The 23,234-nt window shown below is 41.0% G+C and overlaps 1 protein-coding gene and 1 long non-coding RNA gene across 4 annotated transcripts in view; one reads left to right on the top strand and one right to left on the bottom strand.

Moving 5' to 3' along the window:
* The window catches only part of LOC142651782 (uncharacterized), a 29,788-nt gene extending 26,252 nt beyond the window's left edge, over positions 1-3,536 (top strand). Inside the window, exon 3 of the long non-coding RNA XR_012847712.1 lies at positions 3,287-3,536. This is a non-coding gene — a long non-coding RNA (uncharacterized LOC142651782). The remainder of the gene's footprint in view (positions 1-3,286) is intronic.
* COL15A1 (collagen type XV alpha 1 chain) overlaps positions 1-23,234 on the bottom strand; it is a 359,120-nt gene that overhangs the window by 60,075 nt on the left and 275,811 nt on the right. For 2 of the 3 annotated variants that reach the window (XM_075826867.1, XM_075826865.1), the window contains 6 exons: positions 22,324-22,377; positions 19,925-19,984; positions 6,668-6,727; positions 6,280-6,321; positions 1,659-1,692; positions 118-198 (listed from right to left, as the gene is read on the bottom strand). In XM_075826867.1, the coding sequence (XP_075682982.1) occupies positions 118-198; positions 1,659-1,692; positions 6,280-6,321; positions 6,668-6,727; positions 19,925-19,984; positions 22,324-22,377 (331 nt within the window). The remainder of the gene's footprint in view (positions 1-117; positions 199-1,658; positions 1,693-6,279; positions 6,322-6,667; positions 6,728-19,924; positions 19,985-22,323; positions 22,378-23,234) is intronic. The other variant, XM_075826866.1, reaches the window with a different exon arrangement.

The following is a 23,234-nucleotide window of genomic DNA, read 5'->3' as shown; positions in this document are numbered from 1 at the left end:
AGTTGGGAGGAACACCACAAGGCAGAGTTTCATTGTTTTATTTAACATGGCATGTGTAGTCAGAAACATAATGAAAATTTCATATGTAGGTATTACAAACGTGTAACTTTCACATACCTGGAGGTCCAGGGGGTCCAACATCTCCCCTATCCCCTTTTGATCCAGTCAGACCAAATGACCCTTTTTCTCCTTTAAGACCTGTGTACAAATAAGGTTAATTGCATAAGGTCACTTTTACACGGCAGTATTTTGTTAGTATTACTGACAAAAATACTGCCATGTGAAAGTGGAGATCGGGTTTATTAATAGTGCTCTTCATTAGATTAGACTCCCTAGCATGTTACAATTACCCCATCTGCAAACTGCATGAGTTTGCCAGGATATGCAGTATTATTATTATTATTATTATATCTTTCATTAAATAAAATAATAGCATTTTCAGTATATATCCTTATTGGTCTATGAGTGTGTTCTATTACCTTGAAAATGTGATTTAGGGCCTGTTCACATCAGCGTTGAGTTCCATTTGGGGTTTCCATTCATCCATTCTGTCAGAGGAACAGATGAACAGAAAGCCGAACGGAAGCTTACCTTTGCATTACCATTTCATTGATAATGCTTCAGTTTCAGTTGTTTTCCGTTTGCTTCCATACCATAAAGTTTCCGTTTTTTTTACGGAAACAGTAGCGTAGTCGACTAGCGATAGTATTAGCGATAGTATTAGCATAGTCACCTAATTTTCATAAAAGGTGGGCTAGTTGATGGCAGCTCTATTTATTTTCTGGAGGCCTAGATAAATTATGAAAGCAATCCTATATATCATACATGCAAATAAGCCTCTGTATGCACCTCTCCTGTCACTCTCTCTGGTCCCTGGGGAAGTCCTGGAGACTGTAATAGTTAATTGATTCCCATTCATTTCAGTGCCATAAAGCGCGCGCACACATTAACACACACTGCTGTACTGTCTACACAGATGATACAGGGATGAAGTGTGTACATACAATATGACTGCCCTCAGGGATGTTTAAAGAATAAATAAATAGCTAAAACATTTTAAAAATAATAACTAATAACGCAGTCGACTACGCTATTGATTCCGTCAGAAAACCGGAAACCAGACGGAATGGTGATGAACGGAAAGCATTAGCGAGGTTTCCGTCACCATTGAGATCAATGGTGACTGAAACGGAAGCTGTGCTATCAGTTTCACTTTCCGTTGCGGGGTTCACCCGACGGAACCCTCCGACGGAACCCCAGAACGGAAATGAATGGTGATGTGAACAGGCCCTAACACATTTTTCTTATTTATATTTCATTTTTTATAAAAATAAATACATTAAACATTGCCTTTAACACAGTATATGTGTTCTGCCGGGACGGTTCCTTTAAGTGTTAGGATATGAAGGCTTGTTTATTTAATGATTTATTTCTTTATCGTTTATTCATATTCTTCAGAACTTTAGACACATTGTAATCGTCAGAGGTAGGTGAGCTGTTATAGCGGGACAACCCCTTTAATCACGTAAAACCAATTATTTCTTCATTTGTTTGGACTCTTCAAAACAACTTTGCAGAATTTATGGCTTCATGGCTTGTTATCATTCTATTCTTTGTAGAAACATAAAGGATAATGATGTAATATTTCGTTTACGTACCACACATTTGAGACACCTCGCCAGATGTATCTACCTGTATGAAACAGGAATCAGTTTACATTGTTTGTAGTGGCGATAATAACCTGTATTTTTTGCTCAGTATATAGTTAAAATATAAAACCTTCAGAGTTTTTAAGAAAAATTGTGCATGCTTTTAAAACAGAAAGGGCAGTGACATATTACAAATTGCTGCTTATCATGCTTATACAAAAGTGTAGGACTACACAGTAACATGACCGCCCACGAGTCATAGTCAAATAGTGATTGAGCCATGAGGTTGCTTACAATGTTTTTCCATAGGGAAACATTGAAGTCATAGCTCAATTGGGGTCACCGTGACTCACTGTCTCTGTGCAGCCCTAGACTTAAATGCTGTTATAGTTATTTATTTTTTAAATATGCATGCAGTTTATGATTCTCATAATCCTGTGTTGGCTGGAAGACAACTGTCTGTAGTAGAAGCCTTCCCCGCTAATTCTTTGTTTGCAATAGAAAACCAGTAACACTAAGCACCATTTACTTTATTATCATTCATTTCTAGTGTTCCTTTACGTTCCTAAAAGTTTGTTAAAGGGGTTTCCCTATCAGCTAAAGCTCTGTTCACAACACGTCGAAAGTATACGTCGGGAAGACTTCCCGATGTGTACCTCAGGTGAAAAGCTGTGACACATGCCATTGTATAGGCAGAAGGTGATGTACGTTGCCTATAGGACCCCATAATAGAAAAATATATACTGTGCGGTGTGTTTTTCAACTGTATTCCACTGCCATATAACACAATTTTCAGTCCTTGTGTTCCTAATCAGTACATGCATCCATCCACCCAACACAAATTATTTTGTTTGCCTTCCCTTAGGCTGGTTTCACACATTCAGTTTTGAAGCAGTTTTTCATGCAGTTTTTAAGCCGAAGCTAAGAATGGAGGAGATGTATCAGTCAAAGGAGAGGAGATGTCAGTCTATACTTCTCCTTCCTTTTGGATCCGCTCCCGGATTTGGTTAAAAATACTACATAAAAAACTGTACTAAAAACTGCATGTGTAAAAATCCAGCCTCAAAATATTCTATCTATTTCTAAAACCATCGGTCCATCGATGTCAAAAATAACAGATACTTTATGGAAAGGAGCTTTCCATTTTTTTTTTTTTACATTGAAGTCAATTGATAACGCATACAAACAGAATTATTTATTCAGTTTAACGAATCAGTTTTTTCCTATTGCGCATCCGCATCACTTCCTACATCCAAAAAAAGGCAACAAATGAATAAATAAATACAAGACATATTAGTTAAAAACGGAGTATAACATATGCCAAACTGGAACAAATGGAAGGTAAAGCCTCACCGTTTTGACGGACCCAGCTAACGGATCCGAAATAAAAAATGAATGTATACCTTCCATTAGTTTTAATTTGGCATCCGTTTTTGCATCCATTTCTGTTAAATATGAAGGATGCGTTAAAAACATAAGGGCCAAAAATTATGTGAACAGAGCGTTAGTCACCACACATAAAAGTTGTACAGTCATGTGGTTGCTGCATGGCAGATATAGCACTTTGACACTATCCGAAACCAAATATAGGGCTCTTTTCACAACTGTGCTTGTTTTTTTTCTTTTGCTTGTCATAGGAGCAGAACAACGAAAAAATTGAGCCAACAGATCCGTCACATGACGAAAACCAACGGCGTCAGACGCAACGCATTGCCTTTAATGGGTTCTGCCGGGTTTCCGTCATGGTATCTGTAGTTTTGTCCAGCCCTTATTCGAGCCTCCGATCAAGATTTTTGTTTGGGAAACAGTAAACACTTTGAAATTAGTCAATTTGACTGCCATTAGCTCTGTCTATGTAATAAATCTGTGAAATTGTTGTTTATATGTGTTGCCCCCAAAAATTACTTAACATCACAATGGCTATGAAAGACGTTATTAAATAATTTGGGGTTTTATGAGTTCTGTTTTGGTTTTCCCATCACGGAAAGTAAACATTTCCCTGCACAGCTGGTGGCCACTGTGCAGGTAAACACTTTGGAGGGGCCACAGCTCCGGATCCATTGAGTTTCAGCTGTCTGACCCCCACTGATCAGAATGTGATGGAAAAATCCCATTAATGATGGTTGTATGTGTATTCCAGATTTTCTTACACTGCATAGTACTATGAATGCCCTGAATTTACACCAATTCACAACTGAAACAGTGTGTTAGTCAGATTTTACTAATACAAGGAGGACATGCAAGTTAGTCCAAATACATTCTCATGCATAAATTCCAGTGTTACACTTCGGTTACGTATGTAGTCACATTGGTAAAAGAAATCTGTTGTCTATAAAGGTATATTAATTGTTAGGCTGGGTTCACACGTGGCGGAATTTCACTTAAATTCCGCTGCGGACACTCCGCAGCGTTAATCCGCAGCGGAGACGTTTCTGCATTGACTTCCACTTCTATTTAGAAGTGTTCGTTTAGACGATGCGTAACATTCCGCTGCGGAGCATAGGCTGCGGAGCGGAATTTGGTGTCCGCAGCATGCTCTGTCTGTTGCGGAGCAGTGGCGGACTCATGGCGGAATTTCTCCATTGACTTCAATGGAGATTCTAAGTTCCGCAATGAAGTCCGCAGCTGTCATGCACATGTTATGTGTGCTGCGGATACGTCTTGCTTTTTTGCCATGACATTTCTTCATTCTGGCTGGACCTATGTATTTCTAGGTCTACAGCCAGACTGAGGAAGTCAATGGGGCTCCCGTAATGACGGGAGCGTTGCTAGGAGACGTCTGTAAATAGTCACTGTCCAGGGTGCTGAAAGAGTTAAGCGATCGGCAGTAACTGTTTCTGCACCCTGGATAGTGACTACCGATCCCAATATACAGCAACCTGTCAAAAAATATAAGTTCATACTTACCGAGAACTCCCTGCTTCTGTCTCCAGTCCGGCCTCCCAGGATGACGTTTCAGTCTAAGTGACGGCTGCAGCCAATCACAGGCCAAGCACAGGCTGCAGCGGTCACATGGACTGGCGCGTCATCCAGGGAGGTCGGGCTGGATGCCGAAAGAGGGACGCGTCACCAAGACAACGGTCGGTAAGTATGAAATTCGTTTACTTTCACTAGGGAAAGTGCTGTCCCTTCTCTCTATCCTGCACTGAATAGGGAGAAGGGAAGCACTTTTCCCGCAGTCCGCAGCAGCTAGTCCGCATCAATTTACTGCACATTTTGTGCAGATCCGCAGCAGAATCTGCAACGCAGATTCTGTGCGGCATTGATGCGGACAGTTGCGGAGGAAATCCGCCACGTGTGGTCATGCCCTTAAACATGGTAAAGTTGGAATTTTGGTGTTTGAAGCAGTGCATACTGTGCATTGTAGAGCTATTGTTTGTCATTAGAGAGAAAGGGAACGCAATACTTGATTGTCATGCAGCGATTATGATGCAATGTAGTACAATCTGCCTTCAATCCAGTTCAAAGAAAACTCCTATTTTGAACAACATTTCATGGTTAAAGCAGATCGGTTACCTGAATATGCTGCCCTATGTAAGGGCTGCATATTACAGGGACAGGTCCGCTCTCCTATTCGTGTTGTTTGGCTAATAGGAGTGATTAAAAAATACAGTGTTATCAGTCCAATGTATATATAAGGGGTGCATTCCCCTTATATCATGAGAAGATGGCTCCCCCTTCTGGTCTCCTCCCTCCTCACAGTGATTGATGGCTGGCTTCTGTGTATACAGATACACAGCTGCCCGTTAATCACTATGAGGCAGGTGGGCAGAGGCAGTGGGGCACTCTTCTCATGAATACAGCGGACTCATAACTATTAGCCAAACGGCACTATATTTTATATGCTGTTTAATGTGGGGCCCTTACTAAGAGTAGCACATTCAGGTGACAGATCCGCTTTAAAACCTACATAAGCAGTTGAGTAACTTTGTAAATACTTTCCAAATAGGAAGTAAAATTTTGCAGGTTCCTTTTTGGGCTCCATATGTAGTTTATCTACACCCTGAAGACATTAATGTGACCTAGGGGTTCATTCACACGTTGCAGTTGAGGTGCATTTTTATCGCGATTTGGTGCGTTTTTTTTAATGTGGAAGCATTTCTTACCGCAGTGGAAAATGCATCAAAACGCGGTAAAAACTTATTTGAATTTCGGATGCCATTTTTCTATGTTGTCCTAACCATATATAAACTGCAACGTGTGAATGGACCCTAATGGTCCTCTATATCTGAGCTCCCACAATGCCCTGCTATCTATAAACCGGTAGGACTTTGCATTCTATCTAAATGAAGAATAAAACATTATATCATTATAAGCAATGCATCTGCAAAGACATTTAACATTCCATGTTGAAATATTTAAAAAGTGCTGTTCAAAAATGGAGTTTTCTTTATATATAATATCCGCCCACTATGGTGCAAATGGTAGGAGGATATTAATATACACATTGATAAAAAAAAAAGTTAGAGAATTTTTTAAAGAACTGGATCACTAGAAGAGATGCAGATTACTTTATAATTGTACTTTTATAATCTGCATTACGTGGCCTTACAACATTATTGTTTTTAACTACACATAAGATATCTAAAATAGATTCCTTTTAACAATCGACATCCATCGTGTAACTTACAGGTACTTTGCAGTGTGGTCTTGGTGGGACAGGAAAAACATTCTAAATTCAGAAAGACATATATTAAAATAAAACTGATACCTTGTAAATAATAATTCTAAGGCTACTACAGACGTAGCGGATACAAATCTGCTGAATCCGCAGCAAAATATGCATGTGTTACATGCAGATTTTGCTGTGGATTGTGCTGCGTATCAACTGCAGATTTCACCCTATACATTGAAAGAGTGAAATCTGTGGCTTTACCGCAACATTATGAACTTGCTGCCGATTTGATAATTGTATTGTACATTGCCGCGGAATTCGCACTGCAAATTTTCGGCAAAATTCCACCAATGTCTGAACGTGGCCTAATATTCATTAACATTGACAACAAGCATGTACTTACTCCTTTGATGTTTACAACAGGACCTGGAGGGCCAGGAGGGCCAGGTTGTCCTCGAGGACCCTGTTAAATATTAAACATTGTTAAGATGACCTAAAGCTATTATTGCTTAACACTTTATTGTTGGGAGTATTTCAGACACTCTTTTAAATAACTTGTTTTGCTTATCAGCTTAAATTTATAGATAGTTTTTGTTAGACTATAGGGCTTTATTTCCATATAACTTTTATATGATCGTGATAATCACCATTAAAGTTTTCTACACTTACAAGACTTAAAAAGTATGGAATATAATTTCTTTATCTATACATAGTTAGGCATATTATTTATTTAACCCCTTCTTTTGTACTGTGACATGCAACTAAAATAATAACTCAGAAAGTCACCAAAAACCCCCTCACATTGAGCGTTGTGCCATCACTTCTGCATTTGGACGCTTAATAGGGAACCCTATGATGAGATTAACCCTTTCGCTGCCAGTGGTTTCTAGAGATTATTTCCAAACACAATTTTGACATGTACATATAAAATCTGAATTATAAAATAAAGAATTCAAATTAGATGCCAATATATTTTCTAAAAGTAGACACCTGGCACAATGCCAAAATGCCACTCAGCACTTTGTACACACAGGTGCCTTTATGTATTTTTGCGTGAAAGTGTAATTTTTCTTTAAAAATGCAGAAAAGTTAATGTTTGTGATCAAGCCGAAAATTAGACACACAACACCTCCTAAAAACAAAAGTTCAAGATGAGCAAAGCTCACACATGCCACATATGTCTCTCAACATTCAAATAGTTCCAAAAAAATCATAAGAACGAAAGAGACCAAAAATGAACCTGAAGAATGTAATAGTACTACCTAGTAGTTTACAGTCAGGACCACCTTCATACGTTTTTAGTTGTCTAAAAAGATGACACCAGGAGACCTTTCATTTACAAAAGGGGCCTTCCAAAAGAATACATTTCATTGTGTGTGAAGTTCGCACATACCACACAGGTATGTACATGTCTTTAAAATCAAACACCAAAATAATAGGAGGGTAAAGTTTGATTTTGAAATTCACATTTTTTAGAAGTAATGTCAGTAAAAAAGGAATGAAACACCCAAACCCAAATTTAATATATTTCCTGAAGGCAGATATTGCAGCTGTCTTAATGTACTGTTTACAGTAATGTCCACCTTTATGCAACTTTGTGACAAGCAGGAATTAAAAAAAAAATACATTAAAGCTTACATTTGCGCCTAAAACTTGCATCCAAGCAGAAGCTTACACACAAAAACAGTGTAAAAATAATAGATCAAGGTGTGCAAAGCTTGTATATAACTTAAGTATCTACATCAGGGATCAGCAACCTTCAGCACTCCCGCTGTTGTGAAACTACAACTCCCAGCATGCACTGACAGACAAAGCCTTTATTAATTCAGCCATAGACTGTCAGGGTATGCTGGGAATTGCAGTTTTTCAACAGCTGGAGTGCCGAAGGTTGCAGACCCCTGATCTACATCAACAACAGCTTGTGCTCTAAAAGACGGTGATACAGGCCATGCAACATTACACCTTCCTCCGCAAATGTAACAAAAATATAATGCACATCCCAAACATCTACTATTCTACTAATACTGTATTTAGAATTTTGGTGAAAGCATACAGAATGTCGTGTATAAAAATACAACTAAAAGAGAATTTATCATCCGATTTCACAATAAAAACTACATACATTAATAAAGAGGTCTTACACCTGATTTACTTACTTCAAAAATACATGTCAGAATTGCTGTATAATCCCTTTTTTAAGTTTTCCTGCCTGATATTAAAATTAGCATTGTATGAGTCCAGTTAGGAAATGAGAGAGCTTATGAGTGCAGTGTATTAATCTCCACCCACCTAGAGTTGACAAGCTCCTCCCCCACACAATGCTGAAATCTCACTAATGCTCAGTACAAGTGGCAGTCTCCCTGGCTCTCACACATGCCCAGTACTAGCTGCAGTCTCCCTGGCTCTGCAGTAAAAGAAAGCAGCAGATGGAGTTAGAGGCCATAATTTCACACTGAAACTGCTGCTTGAAGCAGGCTCTCTCACTGCAGAGCCAGGGAGACTGCAGCTTGCATACCTCCCAACTTTGAAAGAATGTAAAGAAGGACAATTCCCCTTATTAAACATAGGAGCAGATTTTTTTTTTTCTGTAAGAGCAATCACACTATAGAACTCTCTTCCACAGGAAGTTGTTGTCACGAAGGGTCTGTGGACCCACTGAGCCGTACCGCCTTGGCGGTTAGGCAGCTGGCCAACAGGGAGCAGGTGACTGTCTATAGTTCTATAGGTATCTGTGGCAGCTCAGACAGCAGCAGGGAAGGCTCGGCTGGGACTTAGGTAGCAGGCGGACGTCAGGCGAGGTGAAGCAGGTCAGACGTGGATGCAGCACGGCACGACTTTGGCACAGCTCAGTGCTAGAACAGGAAGGTATGGATAGCTAGGAACAGGAACTGGAAACACGTATAGGTACAGGGACAGGAACTGGAACAGGGACTGGAGCAGGAGACACACTAGGAGGCCATCACATAGACAAACTATAGGGAACACAACAACGCTCAGGCATAGAACTAGGGGGCTGGACCCCTCTTACAGTCCAGGGTACTCATGGGTCAAAGTTCATCTATGAGGTCTGGCGCGCGCGCTGCCCCTTTAAGAGCGGGCATGAGCGTGCACGCACACCCTACGGGATCCGGCAGAGGTGAGTGGACGCGAGCACTGGCGTCTCCTGAGGAGGAGGCTGGGGCCAGCGCTTGCCGACTCGTGGCTGCGGCCGTCAGGGGAAGGTTGGAGCTGACAGTCCGCAGCCACGGACATTACAGTTGTCATGGTGAATTCACTGAAAGAGTTTAGAAGAGGCCTGGATGTTTTCTTGAGTGTAATAATATTGCAATTTATGGCCACTAGTTTACTGGAGATGGGTGGTTGACCCAGGAAAATTTTCTGTTTGCCATATTAGAATCGGAAAGGAATTTATTTTCCTAAAATGAGGAAAATTGGCTTTTGACTCATGGAATTTTTTGCCTTCCTCTGGATCAACTTTGCAGGATAAGGGTATGTTCACACGGCCTATTTACGGACGTAATTCGGGCGTTTTTGCCCCGAATTACGTCCGAAAATAGCGCATCAATAGCGATGACAAACATCTGCCCATTGAAAGCAATGGGCAGACGTTTGTCTGTTCACACGAGGCGTAATTTACGCGCCGCTGTCAAATGACGGCGCGTAAATAGACGCCCGCGTCAAAGAAGTGACCTGTCACTTCTTTGGGCTTTATTGGAGCCGTTATTCATTGACTCCAATGAATAGCAGCGCCAATTACGTCCGTACTGGACGCGGTATTCAAGCGCCTGCACATGCCGTTACGGCTGAAATTACGGGGATGTTTTCAGGCTGAAACATCCCCGTAATTTCAGCCGTTACGGACGCCCTCGTGTGAACATACCCTTATAGACTAAACTGGATGGACTGTCTTTTTTCAGCCTTACAAACCATTATGTTGCTATAATGTTTTTTACATTAAGCTATGCCTCTAACCCCACCAAATCCAAGGTCATGCACACCTAATTCTGCCCACTCTAGTGTCACTGTACAGGCAAATACTGTGAAGAGGATGCAGTACTTAAACACAGATCTAATCTGATTGAATCTAACAGAAAAAAAATGTGTTCTATCGGACTGCATATGTGTGGAGATATTCTCAGCATTGCTTCTAGAGGAGAATATATCTGTGCTAGCAGAGTCAGACAGAGCCACAGAATAACGCCACAGTGCCTCTGAAAATAATACTGCCAAATAATACAAAGTCATACACTGCACCCTTAAAATAGCTGCCACAGTGTACCCTTAAAATAATAGTCCCACACACTGTGCCCTGATCATAGTCATACATTGTGCCAAATGAAATTAGTCCCATACACTATTCCCACAGACAAAAGTACCACACACTGTTTTCCTAGACAATAGTGCCCGCACACTGTGACCCCAGACAAAAGTGCCCACATGCTGTGCCGATAGACAATAATGCAGAACAACAGTGTATAAAGGCTAGAGGCTAGAAAAGGATGAGGGAGGAGACAGTAGTGATGTACTGTACACGGTCTCTTTCTCACTCAATAGAACGGACCATAGGCGGTAGTGAAGGGCGAATAAGGGACACATTGGATTTTCTATATGTGAGTACTGTAGCGGCTCCCTCGTCTCCTTCCTATCAGCATGCTCCCTCCTCACCTAGAGGTGAGCAAGCTCAAAGGAGAAGAAATCATCTGCGCTCCCTACAAGTGACACACCGTATGGCCTTCTTTCACAGCCAAAACTTTGATAGAAAAATCGGGAGCCTGAAATCCATGTCTTTTCTGCTGGATCTGACACATTCGGGAGGTATGCAGCTTACACTGAGCATGTGTGAGGCTTTAGCAGCAGCAGGGGAGGAGTGACACTGAAAGGAGCTTGTCAGCTCTAGGTGGGCCAAGATTGAGTACAACAGACTCATAACTTCTCTCAGTCTATTACCAGTCTCATAAAATGTGAATTTTAATCTCAGGTGGGAAAACTTTCAAAAAGGATTATATAGCCATTCTGGATATTCAATGTACATCAGCCTCATTAGAGCATTTGTGTTATTTATTTGCACCACCTTTCCAAAAATTTTTGAAAAAAATAAAAAGAAAAAATTTGCAAAAACATGCCAATTGTAAGTTTGTTGTAGTCAAAAATTCATATAAGAAAACACACAGGATTGAAAAATGACACACGACTACAGCACAAAAAAAGAACATCTAGAGGTATACAGGAGTAAACAACAAACGGTAATGGGCAACAGACACAATGGAAGTAAATAGTGATGCCGGGTCAGAGCTTGTAATTTTATTTACTAACTATTCCTGATATGTTAATTTTTTAATGTAGGCAGTTTAACCCCTTAATGACCAGCCTATTTTAGACCTTAATGACAAGCCATTTTTTAAGTTTTTCCATCGTCTCATTCAAAGAGCTATAACTTTTTTATTTTTGCGTCAACATAGCTGTATAAGGTCTTGTTTTTTGCAGGACCAGTTGTATTTTTTAATAGCATCATTTTGGGGTAAATATAATTTATTGATTGACTTTTATTATTTTTTTTGGGGGGGTGGAATAGAAAAAAAACTGCAATTTTGCCACACTTTTTTGCGTCTTTAATTTATGCCGTTTACCGTGTGGTATAGATAAGACTATAACTTTATTCAGCGGGTTGTTGCGTTTGCAACGATACCAAATTTATATAGATTTTGTATGTTTTACTACTTTTACACTTTTTTTTCAAAATTATTTGTTTTTGTATCTCCATATTTGAAGAGCCATAACTTTTTTATTTGTTCACAGATGCAGTTGTATGAAGGCTTTTTTTTGCGGGACAACTTGTAGTTTTTATCAGTACCATTTTGGAGTAGATGTGACTTTTTGAACGCTTTTTATCAAATTTTTTTTTAAGGCTGTATTCAAAGAAAACTTTTGCATGTTTTTTTAATTTATTTTTTACGACGTTCACCGTGCGGGTTAAATGATGTAAAAAGTTTATAGTTGGGGTCGTTACGGATGTGGCGATACCAAATATGTGTAACTTTTTTACTTTATTTTGTTTTTTAATAATAAAGCAGTTTGTAAGGGGAAAAAGTGGGTTTTTCCATAATTTTTTTTTCACTTTTTATTAAACTTTTTTTAAACTTTTTTACTAGTCCCACTAGGGGACTACACTATGCAGTGTAGTATGCCTGTTCGTTTAAAACAGACAGGCGTCTGCTAGGTCATGCCAGAGGCATGACCTAGCAGGTATACACTGCAGGCAGATCTGGGGGCCTTTATTAGGTCCCCCGGCTGCCATAGAAGACAGACACTCGGCGATCTTATTGCCGGGTGTTGGTGGGATGAGAGGGAGCTCCCTCCCTCTCTCCAGAACAACTCAGATGCGGCGCTCGCTATTGATCGCCGCATATGAGGGGTTAAACGGGTGAGGTCAATACTGATATCGATCTCACCCGTTCGAGCAGGGATGCCCCCAGCCCTCAGCTGCCTCTGGTAGCTGAGAGTAGGGAGATTTAAAAGCTCCCAATTCTGTTTATTTATTCAGATGCAGCGCCGTAAAAAGTCTATTGCATCGGAATAAAGCCTGTTAGTGGCCGCCATAAAAACACTATGGGGCGGTCACTAACTGGTTAAGAACACTAGACCCCAGCTGCATACTGGCATGCTGGTGGTTTTGGCTCCTAACCTACTTACAGGTTCCATTTAATTGATAAAAGCTCCAATTTTAAATAATAAGAAATGTGTCATCAGAACATGACCTATTGTCTAAACCATGTTTTTATGTTACACATATTTTTAAAGAATTTTTGTTGATATTTATTTTTATATTTATATAAATGATCCAAGTCATTATCTATCTTTTAAAAGAAATCCTGAAATCTTTCAGTTTCCACGTTGGTCACTGAGCCTCATAATCTAAAAACTCTTCCTGTTCTACAGTGATCCCTTTTCTGTAGTCATCTAATTATCATTACAGGCAGAATTATAATGAAAAATATCACCTATAAATAGAAATAGGATCATACCATTCAATAAAGGTGATGGTCACAGTTCACCACCTCCCCCTGATACTTTGTCGGGGCACTATGGGGGCATAATACTGTGTGTATGATACATTGTGGGCATGATACTGTTTTGGGGCACTACATTGGCATGATACTGTGTGGGGTCACTATGGGGAGTGATACTGTGTGGGGGGCACTTCTGGGGCACGATACTGTGTGAGGGGCACTAAGGGGGCATGTTTACTGTGAGGGGCACTAAGGAGGTATCATCACTGTGTGGGAACACTATTACTATACAACAAGGGCACTATGAAAGTGTGCGGGGCACAAAGGAGCACTATTACTGTTTGTATAATCAATATATTGTTATGCACTCGCGTATGCCGACTCTGCGTGTTGTGCTGTGTGACTGCAATTTGTTCTCCCTGCGGCTAGCATGACACGTATATTGTGCTGTATGCATTTGCTGTCATCCTGTATTGAGGCTTTTTACGGTATCCACTTGTTTGGATTTTGTTATCCCAATTGGGTGCCGTTTTGCACTCCTTATTGGCTGCCCATGCTGTCAATCTCCCCGCATACAGAATTCTCTGAATGACTATCACCCACTGTGACTGATGTGCGCTTGCGCTCAGCCTCCGTGGTGACTGGATGCCTGATTCCGGTGTTCTATTGGCTTGTTGTCATGCCATTCTTTTTGGCGTGGGGGCTTGTCTTTTGTGGCCACCTGATTGGCTTTGAGGAGAATCGTTGCCGTCACACGTCATGCAGACGTAGGCATACGAGTCTATATAGGGAGCATTTTTCAAAACGCGCGCTCATTAGCCCCGTGTTATCCCCTGAGGACGCTGCTTCTGCAGCGAAACATGTCGGGGGGGCTATCGCCATTTTAATATATCACTGACGGTCCAGTTATTGCCTTTACCCGGGGGAACTGTTTCTATGCACGGCAGTCTGCAGCTGCCGAATCAGTTTCTCTCACTGCGTCCAGTGTTGTACTGGATGCATGCACATTGACCCTTTGCTACACACTGGCCGTCTTCTGATACAATTTTAACCCTTCAGTGTCGTTTGTCTGTTTGATACATTAATAAAAGTTATGTTTTAACTGCCTTTACTGACATTTCGACTAATTGACTGGTGGCTGGGAAATTGGGACTTTGTGCCTAGGCACATTTCTCTTCATTGTTTAATTATCCCTGCCAGCCACTTGGGGGTCTCCTTTCTGCTTTTTCATATTGAATTGGGTTAATCACCCGTATTTGGACCCCGCTATGTTGTACTTCGGTACTTCAGTCTTCGTTATACATCATTAGTTCATTTTGACTATCTTCTAGTTATTTTCAGCATAATTAAAGGTTTTTCTTTCTTTATTATTTCTTGCTTGCTATGGCCGGTTTCCTGTCTAGAGACCTAAACCCTGATGTTCTATCATCAGATGCGGCATTTGTTTTCTCTACTGAAAATATTCCTCTGAATAAGTGTGACGTGCAGTCGGCTTTTAGAGATTTGCAGAAAACTTATAAACAATATGTCCGCTCCTGCTGGGAGATAACCAGCCTAGAAACATACATCCAGCAGAAAATTGTTTATAGGGGACTGCGCATAAATATCATTCGAAACTCATACCGTAATGATGACACCTTTAGGAAGGGATGGGAGCAGATTTTGAGTGACTGTTCATCCCGTATGTTACATTACTTGCTGGAGTTTGAAAGAAGAGACTTTAGCAAGATAGGTGCACAATTGGAGAAAGAGATTGTAGAAATACGCACATTCAGTTCTACTCCTGAATTTGCAGAGTGTGAGTCTAAATTACAAAAAAATATAGAATATCTACAAAAAGAGATAAAAGAAAGAAAACACCGAAAATATATACGTGATCGCAGGGATTTTGACACGGGGCAGGTGTATACCTATCGCTCTCGCATTCCAGCTGCTTCATTCCCTAACCGCACATATAGACCAGGGGATATTTCAGAGTCTGACGTATCTGGAACAGAAGATTCGAGACCATCTTCTGATGACAACAGGTTAGGAGCAAAACGTAAAACTAGAGGCAATAAATATAATCCGTCGAAGAGAGCACCTGCCACGTCTCAGAGATTCACTGCACCATGTTCTCCTCGCAGCGGACAATATCCAGTTTCTTCTTCCTCCTTTACACCATCAGTCTCCACTCTGGCTCGTCCCTCCTTCACAACTATGACCACAAATATTCCATCAACCCCAAATATCATGGGGACGATTTCAAGTGTAGACGTTGTGGGGAGAAACCCTATATCTACATCGTCCACCAGCTCTTTGATGAGTGGCCCCCTGAATGCTTTTCCTTTTTTAGGGACACACCACACTCCATGGAACCAACCGAAATAACATCTGTCAGTGACACTTTAGATGATTTACAGATTTACAATCTTTCCTCTGTACAGTTAAGTCTCCATCAAGAGTCGCTCTTACGGAGGGGTCTCTCTTATACTCCTACATTTGCTTTTGACGAGTTCTCCTGGGTTAAGGATATTCATCTTTTCGCCAGGAAGCTGGCATTGCATAAATATTTTAAGACCAAAACCAGTGATGAACATCAAATGGACTTTAGTGAACGTAGGACTTTACAGGCCCTTGAGGATTTGTCTGATGAAAATGAACATCGTATCAGTTCAGCCACAGGCCCTTTTTCGTCTCTAAGACCTCGATCAAAGATGACCCCTCCCTTTGCACAATATGCACATATCGACGTTTTTGTCAAATTGGTGAGCTCCGAATTGGGGAAACTTAAAGCCAACAAACATGGCACCAATCATAATTTGAATAAAATGGAACAGGCTGCACTAGACACACTGTGCAATAATGATGAAATTATTATAAAATCCTCAGACAAGGGTGGCAACATCGTGGTCATGGATCGTGTTTATTACACATCCATGGTCCACAAACTACTTGATGACAGATCCACATATGTCATCCTGGAGAGGAACCCTACTAATCTCTTTACATCAGAGCTTTGCTCTCTATTGGATGATGCTAAATCTAGACAACTTATTACTCCAGATGAATTTAAATTCCTGTACAATTCCACTCCGACTATTTCAACTTTCTATGCACTTCCAAAGATTCACAAGGACACAAGACCTGTTCCTGGGAGACCCATTGTCTCTGGAAACGACAATCTGACACAGGGCATCAGTACATATGTTGATGAAATGTTGGCGCCCTTTGTTAAAGCCCTACCTTCTTTTCTGAGGGACACCAAGGACACCCTCACCAGAATCCAGGGGATCAATGTCACTGACACTACTTTAATCGCCACTGTTGACGTAGAATCACTTTACACGAATATTGAACATGATTTGGGTTTAAAGGCGGTACAGTACTTTCTGAACACTAAGGGAACACAATTTCAGGCACACAACACTTTGATACTTTCACTTCTCAAATTTCTATTAACTCACAATTATTTTTTATTTGATGGTAAATTTTACCACCAGGTAAAAGGCACAGCAATGGGCACAGTTTGTGCACCCACTTATGCAAATTTATTTCTAGGGTGGTGGGAGGACACTTTAATTTTTAATGAAGACCTACTTTTTTTCACGTGTCATATACTATTCTGGGGGAGGTATATTGATGATATACTGATCTTCTGGGATGGTGACACTACACTTTTTCATGATTTCATAGATATACTTAATCACAATGACATTGGCATGAAATTCACTCACCACATACATAAAGACACTATTGATTTTCTTGATCTTCAGATTTCTCTGGATTCTGGTGGCGGTGTCCACACTAATGTCTTCAGAAAAAAGACTGCTACCAATAGTTTCTTACAATATGGTAGCTTTCATCCACCAGCACTCAAGAGGGGGATACCTATCGGTCAGTACCTTAGGGCCAGAAGGAACTGCTCCGATGAACACACTTTCAAATTAGAATGTGATGCCCTCTTCCATAAATTCTCGGCAAGAGGCTACCCCAAAAAAATACTACACCGAGCTTATGCCAGAGCTAGGGCCACTCCCAGAGAGGAACTGCTCTTTGGCAGAAATACTAATGTTGAGGAAAGATCTGGAGGTTCCAATATTAGGTGTATTGGCAATTTTGACACTTGTTCCACTCAGATCTCTAGGATTCTAAAGAAGCATTGGGCTATTTTGCGGTCTGACCCTGATTTAGTGGACGCCATTTCGGACATCCCTAGTGTGACCTTTCGACGCGGTAAGAACCTCCGTGAATTTCTTACGCGGAGTCATTATTCTAGACCACTCATCCCTCGCGATACATGGCTCTCAGCTCCTGCGGTGGGCTCCTTTCCTTGTGGAAGGTGCTCCTTCTGCACATATATGCCCAAGACCAAATGTTTTACCAACCCCCTAAATGGTTGTCAATTTACCATCAGACACTTTATTAACTGTCAAACTACTGGTGTTGTATATGTTGCCAGATGCCCCTGCCCCAAACTGTATGTTGGCAAGACCACTCAGCAACTCAGGAGACGAATCTCCAGACATGTCAGTAGTATCAATATGAAAGAGGATACTTCCATTTCTAGACATGTGAGATCTTTTCATGGGAGCGACTCCAAGGTCCTTCAATTTTGGGGCATTACGCAATTAAAACTCGGACCTAGGGCCGGCAACTTGGACAGAAGATTACTGCAGGAGGAGGCACGATGGATACATAGGCTCAGTTCTCTGAGTCCTAATGGCCTAAATGAGGGGTTCACCTTCATGGCTTTTTTGTAGTTGGCACTGTACCCTCTTTTCTTATTATCATTAACCTTTATTGCTGAATTAATTTTCTCTGCTGAATATACTTTCCCTTATTATACCTCTGTCGTTCTGACAGTTATGTGACACACTGATCATCATTGCTGTCTTGATGTGTACTTAACTAACCTTATTTATGCTTGGTGAGCATGTATATTATTATTGATGTTGTTATCGATCCAACAGACGACTCGCTCTGATCCCTGCTCTCTCCTACTATTCGTTTTTGTCCATTAGATTTGACTAGAATGGATGTATTGTGTTAAATCAATATATTGTTATGCACTCGCGTATGCCGACTCTGCGTGTTGTGCTGTGTGACTGCAATTTGTTCTCCCTGCGGCTAGCATGACACGTATATTGTGCTGTATGCATTTGCTGTCATCCTGTATTGAGGCTTTTTACGGTATCCACTTGTTTGGATTTTGTTATCCCAATTGGGTGCCGTTTTGCACTCCTTATTGGCTGCCCATGCTGTCAATCTCCCCGCATACAGAATTCTCTGAATGACTATCACCCACTGTGACTGATGTGCGCTTGCGCTCAGCCTCCGTGGTGACTGGATGCCTGATTCCGGTGTTCTATTGGCTTGTTGTCATGCCATTCTTTTTGGCGTGGGGGCTTGTCTTTTGTGGCCACCTGATTGGCTTTGAGGAGAATCGTTGCCGTCACACGTCATGCAGACGTAGGCATACGAGTCTATATAGGGAGCATTTTTCAAAACGCGCGCTCATTAGCCCCGTGTTATCCCCTGAGGACGCTGCTTCTGCAGCGAAACATGTCGGGGGGGCTATCGCCATTTTAATATATCACTGACGGTCCAGTTATTGCCTTTACCCGGGGGAACTGTTTCTATGCACGGCAGTCTGCAGCTGCCGAATCAGTTTCTCTCACTGCGTCCAGTGTTGTACTGGATGCATGCACATTGACCCTTTGCTACACACTGGCCGTCTTCTGATACAATTTTAACCCTTCAGTGTCGTTTGTCTGTTTGATACATTAATAAAAGTTATGTTTTAACTGCCTTTACTGACATTTCGACTAATTGACTGGTGGCTGGGAAATTGGGACTTTGTGCCTAGGCACATTTCTCTTCATTGATACTGTTTTGGGGCACTACATTGGCATGATACTGTGTGGGGTCACTATGGGGAGTGATACTGTGTGGGGGGCACTTCTGGGGCACGATACTGTGTGAGGGGCACTAAGGGGGCATGTTTACTGTGAGGGGCACTAAGGAGGTATCATCACTGTGTGGGAACACTATTACTATACAACAAGGGCACTATGAAAGTGTGCGGGGCACAAAGGAGCACTATTACTGTTTGTACCTCAAAGGAAGGCACTATTACTGTGTGGTTGGGAAGGGGGGTTAGAGGCGTGGATTAAAAATAAAAAAATGGATCCTTCTCTATGATTGTTGAAAGTTTGGAGGTATGATTTATGGCATATCCTGTGGAAATGCTGTAAATGTTTAAGGTGGGAATAAACATTTAAAGCTGCTCTATTATCATATGTTACCCTAGTTTGTTGTAGGTCTGATTTGCCATATGTCTAATATGAGTCTGTTGTATTCACGAGAAGAGTGTTTACATATGAGAAGGTGGGGATATTCAGGAGCAATGCTCTCCTCATGAATAAACGGTAATCATATAAGCATGTGTCTGCTCTATTCTTTCTAGTGAGCCATTAAACGAAGGGCATAATATTTCTGTGTGCCATTTGGCATAATGGCTCAGCGGACCTGTCATTATAATATGTTACCATTAACTAGGGCATCATATGTTATTGAGATATAGATTTTTAAAAGTAAAAGTCTGTTGGTGGCATCATTTGGCTAGGTAGGTATACAGAAAGATAGATATTTCTCAATGTTTGTGCACTTACCATCATTGGAACACCTGGTTCACCTTTTTGTCCTCTTACTCCATTTATTCCAGGCCGCCCCTGTGGTTAAAATAGCAATAAAAACACACCAAAACACAGCACCTCAAAAATGCATCACTTTATGAAACTAACAAATTTGGAATAAAAACAAAAGAGAAACTAACACATTGTGATTGCTTATTGTTAAAAATCAATGTCAGTCATTAGAATTCTCAGTCAGTTCTATTGAAGGGAATCTGTCAGCAGTTTTGAGTTATAAAAACTGCTGACAGAGCGATATTTGGGAGGGGGAGGGCAGTTTAAACATACAGTGAAGGAAATAAGTATTTGATCCCTTGCTGATTTTGTAAGTTTGCCCACTGTCAAAGTCATGAACAGTCTAGAATTTTTAGGCTAGGTTAATTTTACCAGTGAGAGATAGATTATATATATAAAAAACTGAAAATCACATTGTCAAAATTATATATATTTATTTGCATTGTGCACAGAGAAATAAGTATTTGATCCCCTACCAACCATTAAGAGTTCAGCCTCCTCCAGACCAGTTACACGCTCCAAATCAACTTGGTGCCTGCATTAAAGACAGCTGTCTTACATGGTCACCTGTATAAAAGACTCCTGTCCACAGACTCAATTAATCAGTCTGACTCTAACCTCTACAACATGGGCAAGACCAAAGAGCTTTCTAATAATGTCCGGGACAAGATCATAGACCTGCACAAGGCTGGAATGGGCTACAAACCCATAAGTAAGAAGCTGGGTGAGAAGGAGACAACTGTTGGTGCAATAGTAAGAAAATGGAAGACATACAAAATGACTGTCAATCGACATCGATCTGGGGCTCCATGCAAAATCTAACCTCGTGGGGTATCCTTGATCCTGAGGAAGGTGAGAGCTCAGCCGAAAACTACACGGGGGGAACTTGTTAATGATCTCAAGGCAGCTGGGACCACAGCCACCAAGAAAACCATTGGTAACACATTACGCCGTAATGGATTAAAATCCTGCAGTGCCCGCAAGGTCCCCCTGCTCAAGAAGGCACATGTACAGGCCCGTCTGAAGTTTGCAAATGAACATCTGGATGATTCTGAGAGTGATTGGGAGAAGGTGCTGTGGTCAGATGAGACTAAAATTTAGCTATTTGGCATTAACTCAACTCGCCGTGTTTGGAGGAAGAGAAATGCTGCCTATGACCCAAAGAACACCGTCCCCACTGTCAAGCATGGAGGTGGAAACATTATGTTTTGGGGGTGTTTCTCTGCTAATTGCACAGGACTACTTCACCGCATCAATGGGAGAATGGATGGAGCCATGTACCGTCAAATCCTGAGTGACAACCTCCTTCCCTCCACCAGGACATTAAAAATGGCTCGTGGCTGGGTCTTCCAGCACGACAATGACCCGAAACATACAGCCAAGGCAACAAAGGAGTGGCTCAAAAAGAAGCACATTAAGGTCATGGAGTGGCCTAGCCAGTCTCCAGACCTTAATCCCATTGAAAACTAATGGAGGGAGCTGAAGATCCGAGTTGCCAAGCGACAGCCTCGAAATCTTAATGATTTACAGATGATCTGCAAAGAGGAGTGGGCCAAAATTCCATCTAACATGTGTGCAAACCTCATCATTAACTACAAAAAAACGTCTCACTGCTGTGCTTGCCAACAAGGGTTTTGCGACCAAGTATTAGGTCTTGTTTGCCAAAGGGATCAAATACTTATTTTTCTGTGCACAATGCAAATAAATTTATATAATTTTGACTATGTGATTTTCAGTTTTTTTTTACTTATAATCTATCTCTCACTGGTAAAATTAACCTAACCTAACCTAGCCTTTGACAGTGGGCAAACTTACAAAATCAGCAAGGGATCAAATACTTATTTCCTTCGCTGTATCTTTTGTGTCGGTCATGCATGATAGAGAAATTGAGAATATGATCTTTCATTTCCCCGACATGCCAATTGCAAGTGCCACTAAAGTGGGACTTGATGTGCAAGTGCTCCTTGACTGCTCGCTACAACCCTCACCCCTCTGCTCAGAGTAACGGCTCTAACAGTCTCCTGATTCACCCCTAGAGACATCATTTTAGTGCAGTGGCATTTGTGACTGACGCGCTGGGGAAATCAACTTGTACGACCGAGAAAAAGAGGTCAGCAGTTTTTAGGCCTCAAAACTGCTAACAGATTCCCTTTAACTACTTTCATCACTGTGTGTGGGACATTTGGTAAATGTAAGATAGAAACAACTACAGTCTTAACCATAATTACATGGTGCTCAACTGATTTTGTTCAAATTTTACACAATACAACATACGCATCAGACAAAGACTATATTTTGTAAAGAACTAGATAATTAAAGTTTACAGCATTGCAATCTTCACACATTAGTCTGTTGTTACTTACAGGTCTCCCTGGAAATCCAAATTCTCCTTTTATTCCAGGTTTTCCTACTGGGCCCTAAAATGAGTAAAATAGAACAACCCTACAGTGAAATGTTTAGAAATAATTTATCGTCTTGTAGTCCACACATTAAGGGCTGCCATGTATGGATTTATTCTTGTCATTTGTAGTGGTTAGTAACTTTTATTTGTAACCTGAAGGTTAGGTTTAGTGACCTTTGCCCAGTTCTTCCAGCTACCCACCTTGCAGGGCACTGCAGCCCAGCTCCATTCAACAGACTGTGACGGGAGCACTGATATGCAGGTAAAAACTTTGAAGGGTCAGAAACACTAAAGCAGCACTGCAGGGTCCCTCAATCTCAGGATCGGTGTGATCCTGGCAGTCGGTCCCCCACCGATCAGAAAAATGCCATCACTTTCTGTGATGAGAATAACCTTTCAAAACTGCATACTACATATTATTATTATGGATGTTACCTGCCATAATACATGTCAATTGGAAATATGCAAAATTGTCTATCTATAGCAATTGGTTAACTGTATTATCACCCCACACTTTTCCAAAAAAACACATCTATAAGAGGTGTAAATATATTAATTAGTCTGCCCCATTGCTCTAGAAAACATCTGTTTGGCTCCTAACTGTATATTCGGCTCTTAGGGGGTTCTCCACACATACGGATGTCGCCATCTTTATCTTGACTGTGATAACTTGCTGCAGCATAATATCACACTACAAAAGTCATTGAAAAACTCAATGCGTAAACTCTAAAGATGTTTTGCAACGGATTTTGTTGGGGAAAATCCGCAACGTAGTACAGTAGCAGCAGTGTAGATAAGATTTTAACAAATCTCATCCACACACAGCGGAAAAACAGAAAAACCGTTTATAAATTGCGGTGCATCTTAGTAATC

This window comes from Rhinoderma darwinii, chromosome 5 (assembly GCF_050947455.1).
Source record: "Rhinoderma darwinii isolate aRhiDar2 chromosome 5, aRhiDar2.hap1, whole genome shotgun sequence".
Taxonomy (NCBI): domain Eukaryota; kingdom Metazoa; phylum Chordata; class Amphibia; order Anura; family Rhinodermatidae; genus Rhinoderma; species Rhinoderma darwinii.
This window is presented reverse-complemented; position numbering and strand designations above follow the sequence as displayed.